Source organism: Amblyomma americanum, chromosome 8, assembly GCF_052857255.1.
Source record: "Amblyomma americanum isolate KBUSLIRL-KWMA chromosome 8, ASM5285725v1, whole genome shotgun sequence".
Taxonomy (NCBI): domain Eukaryota; kingdom Metazoa; phylum Arthropoda; class Arachnida; order Ixodida; family Ixodidae; genus Amblyomma; species Amblyomma americanum.
Window position 1 is genome coordinate 58,834,979 of NC_135504.1, and position 15,336 is coordinate 58,850,314.

Here is a 15,336-nt window from a genome sequence, read left to right on the forward strand (position 1 = left end):
TTATTATTATGCAAGTTCCATTAATTTTTTGTGGACCTATAAGCATCGGACCAGGGCCTACAGTTACAGTCTCGGGGGCGGCAGATCCCGCTCACATATGCCGAGGCAGGCGTGAAGTGCAGCGGGACAGCGTAGTCACTGCCACCGCATTCCTGCTGGCCGCACAGCACGTGGTGCCGATTAATACACGGCACAGACGCTGCTCACAACACATGTGCCTGCACCTCGAAGATGGTAGCAAAGGTTTGCCTGACGTCACTCATTTGTTATGTCTCTATCTGTTTGCCTTTCTCCCTCTGGGGCGGCTCTCGCATGTACTTACTTCCCGAGACAAAGTAAAGTTTAGGCTCTTTTACCTTACCTGGGGCCTTTGAGGTACACGAGCTTTGGCGGAGGTAAGCCTAACCTACAGTCGCTTGAGGGTGATGGACGACCGTACGACACACGGAGGAACAGAGGAAGTGGATCTTGTGGTAAAAATTTCACGATACAGGGATGGACGTACTCACAAAAGTAAGAGAACAGGTCACTTTCAGCTATAAAAAATGGCTGGATCCTGAATAGTACACAGCTATTGAAGCTGACGCATTACACAACTCGTGGGGTCACTACTTGAACTTCATGTTTTCCCAGAAGTCGGGGCCGGTCTACTTCAATCGAAGAAGCCTGAACAAGAATAGCATAGCACCAAGCTACACGCTGTTCTGAACCCTCGTGCGAAAATTCCCGGCTGTAGCAGCTGCAACCCGCGTTAAAAGGAAACTAAAGGGAACCCGGGTTCGAACCCGACCGCGGCGAGTGCGTTTTTATGGAGGAAAAACGCTAAGGCGCCCGTGTGCTGTGCGATGTCAGTGCACGTTAAAGATCCCCAGGTGGTCGAAATTATTCTGGAGCCCTCCACTACGGCACCCCTTTCTTCCTTTCTTCTTTCACTCCCTCCTTTATCCCTTCCCTTACGGCGCGGTTCAGGTGTCCAACGATATATGAGACAGATACTGCGCCATTTCCTTTCCCCAGAAACCAATTATTATTATTGAGGGAAACTGAGAAATACCCCTGCCACACGGCATTCCTCGAAGGCCTTCCAGCAAAGGCACCTTTTTTCACCAAAGGAGCGAAAACTTAAAGGAGCAGCGACGCTGCTACACGGTGCAGCCCAAAGGTGAAACAGTCGTTGAGGCTTAGCACCCGTTGCTGTGCTCGAGCCGCCTGAAGCGGGTGTTTTAAGATTAAAGCAGAGAATTCTGTTCATTCGTTGAGCTCTGACAATTCTTTTAAATTCTAATTGCTTGCTTGAAATAACTTCAACAGCTGCTCTCATCAGCAGCAGCAGGTTTAGTGTATAGCCGGACACCAGGGGCCCTCGTTGTTGCTGCAACACTTTACTGACCTGTACAAAAAGCATAGCCAGACACACTTTTTGTATTTTTAAAAGATGTTTTCTAACATTGTTAGCCGCATCTACTTTTTTTTCATTGCTTTTACATTTTGACGTCGGATGGCACTGCCATTGCAGGTTCTCGAAGGCCGCGCCTTTGGGCTCCAAAGGTCTCGGACGGGCGCCTTCGCCTGCGAGGCCCTTAGCGGCAAAGGCGCAACATTTGTGCCGTGTAGCTGCACTCCTTACGCCTTTGGATATAAGGACCCGATTCTCAAAGGCCTTTGCGGTGCCCGTGTGACAGGGGTTAAGACGGACCGACCATTCCTCGGGAGCTGTACCGACGTTTCTTTTTCCTGTGCGGAGTGGTAGTGTCTGTGTTGCATATATAGCAAACGTAAGTCCCGAGACTTGCAGATTGAAGCTGCCTACTAAAAATTAGCACAATTACGGTACTTCGATGAAGAATTTGCAATGGAACCCTCCTGCCAATCAGAGACGCTATTTCCAAAGACCAGAAGCGCGGCCGTACACCGCAAACCGAACGTCAACAGATTAATGGTGTCAGAGGCAACGTGCAAAGGCAGGCCACCTCCGCCCCCACTATTTCGATGCGTGCGGCTGCGTCTCGTTGCTGCGCACGCGTACGATAGAAATAGGTTCAACGTCCCAAAGCGACTCACGCCATGATGGACGCCGTAGTGAAGGGCTCCGGAAATTTCGACCATCTGGGGTTCTTTAACGGGCACTGACATCGCACTGTACACGGCCTCTAGAATTTTGCCTCCATCGAAATTCGACCGCCGCTGCCGGGATTGTACCCGTGTCTTCCGGGTCAGCAGCCGAGTGCCATAACGACTGAGCCACCGCGGCGGCCCCAAGCTCTACATTTGATTCTTGATTGGTTGAATTACTATTCTGTACTACATTTATGGTTCTGCGAAAGTTTTGAATAAATTAGTACTATACTTTTTGTCTCTGTCCTTGCACATCCGACTCATGTCACTCTCCCTCGAGTTTGATAAAATTCTAATAGTTTTCAAAGTGTCACAAAGTAGCGTACCGTGTATTTCTAGTGCACTGGAATTTTTTCTAAACCTTGTTCCGTATGCTAAAGATTTCTTCCCTCGGACTGAAGTTATTTTCCCGTTTGCAATTTTGTTTTGGCACCCTTCAAATATGTCTCCCAACATTTCGCATATAAGTGGCCACATATTTTTCCACTCAGTTACCCTCGGCACCTTTACACTCTTCACTTTTTTTCTGACTTAGTACACAGTGCCTTAAGACGACTTTACAACCTTCTAGATATTAGCGATTCCACAGCTTTCTAGCAATGCTACGCTTACACGCACCATCTGGGTGATGAAGGGCTGCTTTTGCAACATGTTAGTCACTGGTCTCTTCTTTGTAGAACACGTGTTTTATATACGTGCTACGACAACTTTTAGAATATGAAAGAGAGGTTAACTTAATTCACTTATTGTTTTTCCGCTGCCAAATGTGCGCAGTTCTAGCCGAAAATATACGTGGCGTAGAGCCAACACACGCAGAAAGAGGTTTTGCTCAAATTTTTAGGGGAATTCCCTAAGGTGGAGTAGTTTGTAATAAGGAAGTATTTTTGTAATAAGATCTGTAATAAGGGAGTAAGGAAGTTTTTTTAACTACGAAGTTTCTTCAGAAGCCGTGTAGCTTTTTTTTGGCTGCGCTTAGGTGAATGCTAATGAGTAATTACTCCCTTAATACAGTCAGAAATAGTGCCAGCAATTGCTCTGGGCCTCTTCGATGGATGTAAGATGAGAGAAATCAGCGCTTACCTCAGCCACTCAAGCTCTTCGTTGTTGAAATGCATGTTGTCAGATGTCGTTTGCAGAACGTGTTATTACCGAGGCCGACGGAGTCTCCAGAATAGGCGCAGTGCACAAAGCCACAGGCATAGCGTTTTTCTTTCCTTGTTTATGCACGTCGTAGTAAAGCCGTACATCCCACGGAGCGTCTTGTCCGTCTTGTGCTTTCACATAACACCACATTCTGAGCGATAATATTTGTACTTACCCAAATGGGAGCCGGCATTGAACAGGCAACTGAAGCGTTTCTGGAATTAATTGAGCTTAAGGGCAACTCCGGTATATGTTTCACCTATTTCTTGGACCTCCTTTTCTAATTGCTTTTAAAAAATTCAAAATAAAGACCAAACAGTTATGAAATGACAAAGCAAAAAAAGACAGTATCTAAACCGAAACCACCTTTCGACCATCGCATGCCGTCACGAGAGACCAGCACATGACGTCACAGATACCATCACGAAACCACTTATATGCGCGTCTAAATGATAACTTATCCCATAATATCGTAGTGACAATTAAAAAAAGCGAAACGTCAAGCTCCGCGCAAAAATTTGAGGGGTGTAAAGCAGCCGCCATACACAGCTTGTGTTGTACACACCGTGTGGACTACGTAACAGTGGGTATAAGCATTCCACCATGCCTTTGTTGTGCGTGAAGGTGCCAAAAAAAATTGTGCTTTATAATAAGACGGCAGATTGCAAGAAGAGTTCCTCCTCTTGTTTTATGACAAACGCGCACGACCTCGTTACCAATACTTACTCGGTAGGATCTTCACAAGGCCTATGGAAAGCGTGACGTCACCAGACCGGAAATGACGTCAGTTTCGCTAAAGGCATCAACAGCTTCTGATGCTGTCGCATTGGCAGCAGGCAAAGTAATTAGGTTTTTCTGTGATTTTTTCTTTCTTCATGAACGCTTTTATCTGCACTCCCAAAGAACATAAACAAAATTAGTTCTATTTGAAATGAACACCTTGTGAGATGTGATAATAAGGCACATGAGCACGCCCGTACGTCGTACTGCTAGTCGAGGTGCGAATTGGTCTGCACCACGAAGTGGGCATTTATGACTCATTAGTCACCATTGTGCACAGCATTGAGGCACGCGGTATTAATTCACGGTACATTTTAAACCTCGAGAGGATTGCGAGACCGCGTATTCAAAATGAGATTTAGAAAGATTTTTTAGTGTTGAACAACCGATAAATGAAAATGTCAGTTCAAAATCAGAATCGCTCTATCATAAATGGAGAAAAGAGGTCTTCGCATTCGGCATTGTTGTGTTATGCTGCTGTTCTTACGCATAAAAGTGTACGAGATGGGGTTTTTGTTTTGGAGCAACAATTCTTGTTGCCTAAATTTCATGTTAATAATGCTGTTGAATGCTGTTCTGTCTTTTGTTTTTGTTCTTAGTCATTCATTTTTGTACCATCGCTTGACCACCTTCCAAAACCCGCACACAAGCGCTTGCGCTTTGAGGCTTTGTTTATATGCGATTTAACTGAAGGCGCTAATAAATGTAGGCGTATGTATGTATGTATGTATGTATGTATGTATGTATGTATGTATGTATGTATGTATGTATGTATGTATGTATGTATGTATGTATGTATGTATGTATGTATGTATGTATGTATGTATGTATGTATGTATGTATGTATGTATGTATGTATGTATGTATGTATGTATGTATGTATGTATGTATGTATGTATGTACGTACGTACGTACGTACGTACGTACGTACGTATGTATGTATGTATGTATGTATGTATGTATGTATGTATGTATGTATGTATGTATGCATGCATGCATGCATGCATGCATGTATGTATGTATGTATGTATGTATGTATGTATGTATGTATGTATGTATGTATGTATGTATGTATGTATGTATGTATGTATGTATGTATGTATGCATGTATGTATGTATGTATGTATGTATGTATGCATGTATGTATGTATGTATGTATGTATGCATGCATGTATGTATGCATGTATGCATGTATGTATGTATGTATGTATGTATGTATGTATGTATGTATGTATGTATGTATGTATGTATGTATGTATGTACGTATGTACGTATGTATGTATGTATGTATGTATGTACGTACGTACGTATGTATGTATGTATGTATGTATGTATGTATGTATGTATGTATGTATGTATGTATGTATGTATGTATGTATGTATGTATGTATGTATGTATGTATGTATGTATGTATGTATGTATGTATACACTCTTTGCCAAAAGTAACCAGGCTGCATTGTTTACTTCGCAATCGTGTTGTAAAGTCCTAACCACTCTCCTAAAGATCAAAGAGGCCCCGGAAGCTGAGCATAAAGGTTCTCCTTACCATACAGAGATTTAGAGCTTAAAGGCTGGCATAAGAGCTTCAATATACGATTTTCCGAAAAACTGTGCAGCCTGGCTACTTTTGACAGACTTCACATACAAAAGGCTTAAATAATTAGTATCTTTATTAGTACTTACTGTGGTGAGAAGTTAACGCAAACATTCAGTTCTACTTACCTTGCGTTGACTGTCTTACTGTAAGCAGAGAGTAAGCACAATAATCGACAAAAGTTCGCGCAGGCCGAACGTCGCTGAGGTATCATAGGTGTCGATATGTACGAACAGTTCTGGTCACTCATCACTTTTGTGAGAAAATGTGAACCTTCGTTAGGAACACAGACAGCTGTTTCGCAAACACGTGAAACTTTATGCACGCAGTACTGGACGTAGCTACGGGCGAAATAAATGCGTTGTTTGTGTCTCCCGCCTTCAAGCATACTTGTCGCTGTCATGAGTTGCCTGGCCTTACAAGCTGGCTATTCCGCGATAACAAGTTTACTGTGGATCGCTTGTGGGCCGTTTCCGTGGTCATGCATATAGACAAGAAGCCTGATGTACCCTGTATATTATTATAATACTTGTAGAATTTGCTTATTTTGTGCGTTTATTCCCTTGTTTCTCATAATTATTTGCTTTATTTTAGTAGTTCTGCAGATAACAGTAGCAACGGTCGTGAAATGAGCGTGCCTGTAAACATGCATATTAGTATCACTGTACTGATATGCTTTGATAAGAAGTTTTTATGAACTGTGTTGCAATGCAGGCGAGGATAAGAGATATTTATACGTTATATAGCATAATCCAACATGTAACATTATCGTCACATTCCCAAACACATGTAGTCGCCATGCGCTGTCAGGAAAGGGGGTCATTCGTCAAGCTGTTACATAGCTCGTTTGTTTGTCATTGTCATGGCGTTTTTTTCATGCCAGGAAGGTGTTGATTAAAGTGAAGGAAAAGGTAAAAAAATCATGAAAAGCCTTTCATTACTTGCGCGACGGAATGCTTATAAGGAATGCCTCTATCTTGGGCATCACTCAGTGTACATCACTCAGTGTAGTAACTTGGGCAAGGGAAGAAATCGTGTCCGCAATTGCGACGAAATTATGCACCGGCATGCAATAATGTCGGCCTGCAAATGACAGCCTGGTTTCAATGACACTGTTATATTAGTAATAATAATAATTGGTTTTGGGAGGAAAGGAAATTGCGCAGTATCTGTCTCAAATATCGTTGGACACCTGAACCGCGCCTTAAGGGAAGGGATAAATGAGGTAGTGAAAGAAGAAAGGCAGAAAGAGGTGCCGTAGTGGAGGGCTCCGGAAAAATTTCGACCAATTAGTTAGAAGTAGAAACAATCATACCGCAAATATCTGCAAGCATATTTGTTTTCTAAGAAGTTGGGTTATGGTGACATCCGCGACATTGCCGCATGGTTTCTTGTCGCCGGCAACGCGAAAATACTTGACACAATTCTGCGGCTGACGGGTGCTTGTTCTCTCCGTTTACAATCGCCATTTCACTTGGCTTTTTTGACATGTGCTAGGCGAGGCTTAGTTCTTATCGGCTTCCCTGAGCAAAATAAGTAGTTGAAGTAACGAGAAAAGCGGCATTTCCCCGTCGAAGGACCCCCTTCCAGGCAATGAGTCGGCCGATTCTCATGAAGCCGCTAGCATGCGTAGCAGGGCTTCGCAGGGAGTGGCGCGACAACGCAGGGAAGGAAATCTCCCATTTCATCTGCCACTTCCTGCATTATTACGCTTGCAGGTTCATGAAAATCTGCCGACGCCATTGGCTGAAATAGGGTCCGTTGACGAGGAAAAGCCGCTGTTTTCTTGATTTGTATGTTCCAGACGGACTGTTTCTGCTTGTACTTCACCCCTCCCCCCCTTTCAAAGGTGCGAAAAAAAAAGAGGGATACGTTCAGAATGGCTCTGAAGTAACACGAGAGGATATCGGTGTTTCCTTTAGACACACTGAACCGACAGCGGTAGGTTTCCAGGAGCTCGCTGGACATTTCTGCACCTGGTGCGAACAGGGGTAAATATGCATAATGCGCGGTGTTGACAAATACTGAGTGCGCAGCGCACTCGAGCACTCACTTCCTCCTACGAAGAGCAAGGCGAGGATGGCGAAGAGTGAGAGCAAGATGCAGACGAGTAGGACGCTCATGCAGAAAATCAGCCACCTCTCCCTGATGTCATCGGCGTCACTGCGGTTGTGGAGGCAACGGAGAACCAACGACACACAGGTGAAACTTCGTTGGTGCGAGACGTAAATATGCGTAATTCTGTGATCTGTACGATTATTTATCAATACTTTGTATGCGGTGTATAAAATGCAGGCAACTAAAAGAGATAAAGAACGAAAATTGAATAACCTCATTCGCTCTATCCATGCTAAGAGACAGTAACGCGAAATGCCTCGAAATATGTGACACCAGCTCTGCAGTGTTACCCAGAACAGCGCCTCCTATATTTGTAAAAATAGAGGAGGCGCTGCCCAGAACCATCTTCACCGCCATATACAACTGCATCACCTTCTAGACACGCTAAAAAGAACAAGAGCCTTCAGTGCACACTTTAGGTTATTTTATCTGATCGACTGAAACTGCGGTTTGACGCATTTTCTTTTTTTGTGGGCCAGATAAGAATACAGAAAGGAGGAAACTTGTGCTTATACAGCAGTAACTCCTAACCAGTGTTTTTCCTTAATAGATTAGAATTTTTCGTTTGTGTGCGTTATAAGATGAAGCTGCGGACAGAGAGAGATACAGAGCATGTGCAGAGAGCAGTTTGCACTGTCCACAATAGATGGCGCCACTCGAACGGTCATTTCTGCTCTTCGGAGCCGTCGGTAACAGCACTAGTGCGCAGCGGAAACCGCTGCTGTGCAGAACGTGTACGCATCTCAAGTGAGTGTTGAACACCCGCTGCTGTGGTACGGGTATAAAGCGCATTGTTAAGAATGTGTGCACGGGTGGTGCCAATGTTTCCATGGTCTATTGGCGGAAAAATAGACGACGCTCTTTACATATGGGGAACATGATGGCGCAGGTCGCCGTTTTTCTAGGCGTGGTCTTGCGAGTTCATGCTGCTTTCTGTGAGGACAGGACGTCTACGAGTGTCGCCATGGACAAAAAAAAAAGAAAAGATAACCATGAACTCCACTGGCCAGCTAATTTGAGCGCCGGCAGTAGCTGCGGGAATTCGAGAAGGAGCTGGTGATATCTTCAGAGCAGTAATATATTGTGCCGTCGTGCTGTCGCCGCGTTTTATTTTTTTTTGCAATGAATAAAAAAAGAATCTTGTTGTGGCTGTCACTACGAACATGTCCGCAACGAATTCATTGAGCGGAAAAGGAACGCCAATGTGCGCATGCGTGTAGCCTTGCTCACGTTCGACAAAGGCCTAACCAATACATCGAACAATCGATGCTTTTATAGAAACACGCTAATGCGCGTGACAGTGGAGGAATTCATCATACTATTTTGTATACTCAACCTGCTAGCCGCTAATGCGGTTGTTGAACTGCGGTGCAGTTTTCAGTCTTACTTTCGCCAGAGCACAGCCGAACGCCCTTGAGAAACGACTGTAGTCTTCCTTTGAAAACCGAGACATTAATAGAAGGTAAAAAAATATATGTGAAATCATCACGCGGTAACATGGGCGTACACGTTCAGTTGTAAATACTGTGCACAGAGCTGAGCAGTTAACATTCTTACTAATGATAAATCCTCCTTTCAGCAAAAATACCAAGCCCCGGAAAGCACACTTTCAGGGAATGCTCCGCTTGTAATCTGTACAGTCTGACAACGAATTATGTGGCCACATAAAGCTTTAAACAGTGAATTGATTGAAAACAAAATTACAGCAGTTTAACCCTGTTACACCGAATGGTCGAGCGGTAGCCCAGACAACACCAAACATCCTGAGGACGTCCTCAAATGGTCCAAACGTCCTCGGGGCCTCTAAAACATCCTCAATATGTCCTCATAATGTCCCAGGTTGGATTGTCCTCAAAACGTTCGCATAATGATGTTCTCAGGTCATACCAGCGGCTTCGTGCTCCTCAAAAGGTCATTTTGAGGACATATGTTTGTGAACATACATGCATGAAAATTATCAGGAAAATAATGCTTATATATATATATTGTCACGGAGTTCTCACGGAGAGACGCTTCAACAGCTGGAGTCGGCAAGAGGAGACGGTAATGGCGGCCGATCCGCGATAGCACGATCGCAACCTCATCGTCTTCGCGGACAGCTTGCGCCACCTGGCAACACTAGGTGGCATTATTCCCAATAATGCCACCTAGTGTTGCGTTAGGGGCGTTTGACGAACTTTCGACGAAGAAGCGAAACACTGTTTATACTCCAATAGCAAGTGCTCTAAGGCCAGGCGCTTGCCTTCGGGGAGGTTGCAGTTGATGTCGACATTCGGAACAGATTGGTCGTCAGTGGCGCGCGATGATTGGTCGTCAGGGGCCGCTGCCGCGAACGCAAAGCAGACCGGAACATCCACAACCGCTTCAGCGGTAGCGATCGCAGTTCCAGAGAAAAGGTGCCGGTGCTCTGGAGAAAAATTTGTAACAAGGATCGCAGACCGGCCAGCGCGAATTGTTAGTAAGCTTCGAGCGGCGCAGATGCCTTGAGTCAGGAGGAGCGAATGATTAGCCTCGGCGACTGCTTCAGCGTCGTGCAACTCAGCACAGGCGACTTCAATCAAAACACTGCTACGGGGCGGAAGTGTGACGCTGTCGGCGAAAACGCGAAGTGCGGCACTGCGTTGGCAGGAGTTGTCGAGTTCGGCGGCTTGCTCTGTGGAAAACATGACGATTCGGTTGCGCAGATCGATAATTGCTCCATACTCCCGCAGAAAGTCGATGCCGAGGATTAGGTCCCGAGAACACTCGCCCAGGACGATGCAGCTGACGACGAACGTGGACTTGCTGATCTGAACGCGAGCAGTGCACATACCCTTGGGCGTAACCAGATGACCGCCGGCAGTTCGAAGGTGCGCGCCAGGCCAAGGGGTAATCACTTTTTTCAGAATGGTCGCCAGTTGTCCACTTAAGATCGAATAATCGGCCCCGGTATCAACTAATGCGCTTACTCTGCGACCATCGATAAGAACGGGTATTTCTAAAGAAACGCGGTTTTTTAACTCTGGTGATGGCGTCGGCGGGTTTTTGTCGGATTGTAGCGGCGACGACGGGAGGTCTTCAGCACAGCGCCCCCCAGCGACCTCGCCCCCGAAGGTCGCGGGTTTCAGTTTTCCCGACGAGGACTTGGCGATCGGCCCGGTGCCGCTCGCGAGAAGCCGGGAGGTGTCGGGGAAGAGCGCCTCGGTGAGGGTGAGCGCGACTGCCGCTGCGCTCGGGATGGATTGCGCTGGTCCGCAAGGAATTCTTCAATTTCAGGGGGTCGTTCACCTTGACGGGGTCTCGGTGAGTCGGTGCGGAAGCCTTGGATGCCGATGCGTCGGTAATAACAATTTCGATAAAGATGACCTGGCTCTCCGCAGTGTGAAAACAGAGCGGTCGTCGGTTAGGTGTACGCCAAACGTCGGCCTTTCGGAGGGGTGCTCGACGATCCTCGAAGTACTGCACCGGTTGCACAGAGGGCCGCGGGGCTTGAGGCGTGGCGTGAATTGGTGGCGGCGAAGCGGGAGCCGGACGCCTTGCAACTTCGGCGTACGTCGGACGGTGGTAGTCCCCAGGCAGAGGTGGTACGTCGACCACAGGAACAGGGCCCCGGAACGCCTGTTGCACCTCCTCTCGTACAAGAGCGGAGATGGAACCGAGCGCAGGCTGCGACGGGCTACAAAATTTGTGAAGCTCCTCACGCACGATTGTGCGAATAAGTTCCCGCAAATCATCAGGATGCTGTCCGATGGTGGCAAACGATGATGTGACTGCAGCAGCATGCACGGGCCGGTCGTAACTGGCGCAACGCTGTTGCAGGACCTTCTCCATCGTTGTGGCTTCCGAAAGAAATGCTGCAACTGTAGATGGTGGGCTGCGCACGAGGCCTGCGAACAGCTGCTCTTTGACGCCTCTCATTAAGTGCCGAAGTTTCTTCTCTTCAGGCATGGCAGGATCAGCTCTCCTGAAGAGCCGCGTCATGTCCTCGACGTACATTTGTACGCTTTCGTTCGGTAGCTGGACGCGGGACTGGATTGCCCGCTCCGCTCTTTCGCGGCGATCCGCGCTGGTGTAGGCCTCCAGCAGGCGACGGCGAAACTCTCGCCAGGAAGTTAGAACTTCCTCACGGTTCTCAAACCACGTGCGGGCGCCATCCTCTAGGCTAAAGTAGACGTTTCTTAGTTTCGCGGCGTCGTCCCACTGGTTATAAGCAGCCACACGCTCGAAGTGAAGGAACCAGTCCTCCACGTCTTCGAAAAGGTCCCCGTGGAAGGCCTTGGGAACCCGCGGGGTCTGCAAGGTATAGTGGGCAGGTGTAGCACCGGCAGCTTGCGTGAGAATACCGGTGGCTGGTATCATGACTGTCGCGAGTGGTCCAAGCTCCGGTGAAAGTCCCTGCAGCCTCCGGCTGAAGCGGTGTACCGGGGTGTCAATCGGCGCAGGGCTGGCGGCACGGCTCCCTGGAGGGGTTTCTTGCATGGGATACTCGTACCCAGCACCTCCACCAAATTGTCACGGAGTTCTCACGGAGAGACGCTTCAACAGCTGGAGTCGGCAAGAGGAGACGGTAATGGCGGCCGATCCGCGATAGCACGATCGCAACCTCATCGTCTTCGCGGACAGCTTGCGCCACCTGGCAACACTAGGTGGCATTATATATATATATATATATATATATATATATATATATATATATATATATATATATATGTGTGTGTGTGTGTGTGTGTGTGTGTGTGTGTGTGTGAAATTTGATTTCTAAGCATTTACTTCCATTAAGTTTTATTTGTGATGCATTACTGCGACGGCGCTCTGAAGTTTTATCCCTTTGACAGTATGCATGCACAGTTTTTTTCATCGACAGCGCGCTTAGACCGCAAATTGCTGCACGCGGAAACGAGAGAATTTAAACCACCACCTTTAGCTGACTGCCGCGCATGCACGCTGGTTCTAACTGCAGCCCAGAGAACGCTTGCTGCGTGCCAACGACAGAGAAAAAAGTTTGAGGTGCGGTTCCGGTAAGGCTCGTGCAACGTCGTATTGAACCACCCGCATCGCTACTGGTTCATGTCCTGAGAAAACCGATGAGTTCTGGTCTACCGTAGTTGTGATTGCCGTTTTTTCATGTGACGACGCTATCGCGCACAATTAAAGCTTCTGCAAATCGTTTTCCTCCATGCAAGACTACGTGTTGTACGCAGTGCCGCTAGCTTTTCCTTTGGCGAAGGAGCACGATTTTAGCCCGTTCACGGAAAGCGGGCTTGAATCCGGGGGCCCGTCTGTGTGTTGCTGGGTAGGCAAATTACGGTGTTTTTTATTTCAGTAAAAAATGTTCTTTTTCACAAAGTCAATCGTTCCGCAATATTTAATGCCTCTTAACATCGCATCGCACGATCAACATCATTACGCGTGTGGCCGATTCTCGTTTAAGCCAAGCCAAGCCTGCATCCGCAACGTCGTGATCGATCACCGTGACTACAGTGTACTAGAATACTTTCCAGTGGCGCGACCGCGCCTCTCCACCTGACGCGCGCGGTGTCTCCTGCAGCGGCGGCGCTGCCATCGACCACTCTTGAAAGCTCGCCCCTGCAGCGTACGCGGCACACCAGAATGGAAGGCTTGTTTGGTCACATACCAACGCTGTTTCAACGTAATTCAACTGTTGTTTCGCCATTTATTTAAATTCTTTTTTCAGACCTTTTCAGCGTCAACTTTTATTGACTCACCCTACGATTTCGGACTTTTCATTGTAAACAAAACTAGAAGCAGACGAAAGCCAGTCGATCTATTTTTCGCAACCTCAGCATTTCGCTAACACGGGTAAGAATATTGCGAGAGTACGAAATTTCGCGAAGCAGAGGTTCTTTGTGGGACCAATTCTGCGATTTTCGAGAAAAATCGTTTACAGTATCTGCCATTTTGTACAGATGCAAAATAACTGGTCGATTTAATTTGCACGTTATTTCATACGCGCGAAAGCACGGGAGTTTTTTAGTGCTCGCGGTAAGCAAGGTTTAATACGCGACGCCAACAAGAAAAAGAAAGTGCGAAACTGAGCCCACTGGTCGACAAATTTTATTCCACATGCTTTTCATCTTATTCAAAGTAACACAAGCAGAGCAAGCGGTCTCAATACACGGTTGCAAGGGCGGCACAAATGTAGCTATTTAAGCCTGCTCAGCTTGAGGTGTTCCGCTGCCTTTCGCTTTGACAGCATATTGGACTTGTTCAAGCCCTTGACAAAAAATGCAGCCGTGTGGTTACATAAAAGCTGACTACGCGAGGAGTCAAACTTTCTGCATGCACTCTGCATCCCACCTGTAAGGGGGAAGCGCAATGTATCATGTGCAAGATGCCCATCACACTTTCACGGTGAACCTTTCGTGCACTGAAACAACTTGTGAAAATGTCCTCTAGCCTGGTTATCAGACGAAACAGTTCAAGCGAGGGGTAGAGCAAGCCTCCTTCATCATTGTGCTGCACAAATGCTGCAGCATACAAGCGGCGTCCTAGCTCTGCTGGAAGTAATAGGCTGTCGATACAAACAGAACACTTGCTTGGAAGCACACATTTCTTTGCCACATAGCCAGAGATATAATAAATTAGCCTAGAGTCACTTCGCTGCACATGGTAATCATGTCCCACTGTTTCAGCACTGCCACATGAACCCGAAGGTCCCGCTTGCTCTTCTGTGCAAAGTTTCACTGTGTCAATCAGCTGTTGCTTTGCGGTTTCCTCCTTGTCCCCAGTGTCAAGAAGAGAACTGATGACATCGCTGTCCGCATTCCCACCTGCAACACTGTGAGCCAAATTATAAAAAGACAGACAGTGAACTGTGAGCACGAACTGTTGCGGCGTCGGGTGAGAGTTGCAGCCAGACGACAGTCTAACAATCCCGAAGAAGTTCTCCACTTTATCTTGACTAAGCCGGGACGTCAACAAGTAGCTATAGCCAACTTGCTCGTGCAAATAGAGAAGGAGCTCAAGAGTACTAGTCAGGGTAACTCTTAAGCCCTCCGCTGCTGACTCGCTGAGGAAATGCTTCTTATGAGTATGCTGCTCCCAGATGTCCAAGAAACTAAGTATCTCCTTTATTTTCTCAACACCTGCAGAGGTATGTCTCAGTGCTTCCGCTGGGTACCTTGCAGTCATTACACCAATCAGGGACTTCATTCTCATGAAGAACTTTTCCGTGGCTTCAATATTACCGCAGCTCCTCTCCAGCTGAGTCCGGTACAGAAAAAATGCTCGCAAAGGACCATGGCCAAACAGTTGGAAAGCATAACTTGCGCGCATTTTTTCAAAATTGTTGGGGCTGATATGCACGCTTGTTATTCCTGGCATTGCCTTCATTGTAACAGCATTACTGTCGAGTTTGAAAGCCTCTCGAGCAAACTGCATGGAAACCATACCCTCAGGGGTGTCAAAATTTGTGACGAGGAGCCGGTTTCTGACATTTTTGACCAGGTGCGGGAAATCGGAAAAAAAATGCAAAAAACGGCTGCTGTCGACAGGATGTGGCTTCTTACAGACCACTTCTTTCGATGTTGCTCGAATGTTGAACATGCGCCACATTTTCCTGTTCCAGGATGCTGCGTCGCACGTT

At 46.8% G+C, this 15,336-nt stretch overlaps 1 protein-coding gene across 1 annotated transcript in view; it reads right to left on the minus strand.

Moving 5' to 3' along the window:
* Positions 1–15,336, minus strand: part of LOC144102414 (uncharacterized) — a 64,439-nt gene that overhangs the window by 562 nt on the left and 48,541 nt on the right. The window contains exons 9-11 of the mRNA XM_077635694.1: positions 7,687–7,796; positions 5,762–5,779; positions 362–467 (exon numbers count right to left, since the gene is read on the minus strand). Coding sequence (XP_077491820.1) covers positions 362–467; positions 5,762–5,779; positions 7,687–7,796 — 234 coding nt within the window. The remainder of the gene's footprint in view (positions 1–361; positions 468–5,761; positions 5,780–7,686; positions 7,797–15,336) is intronic.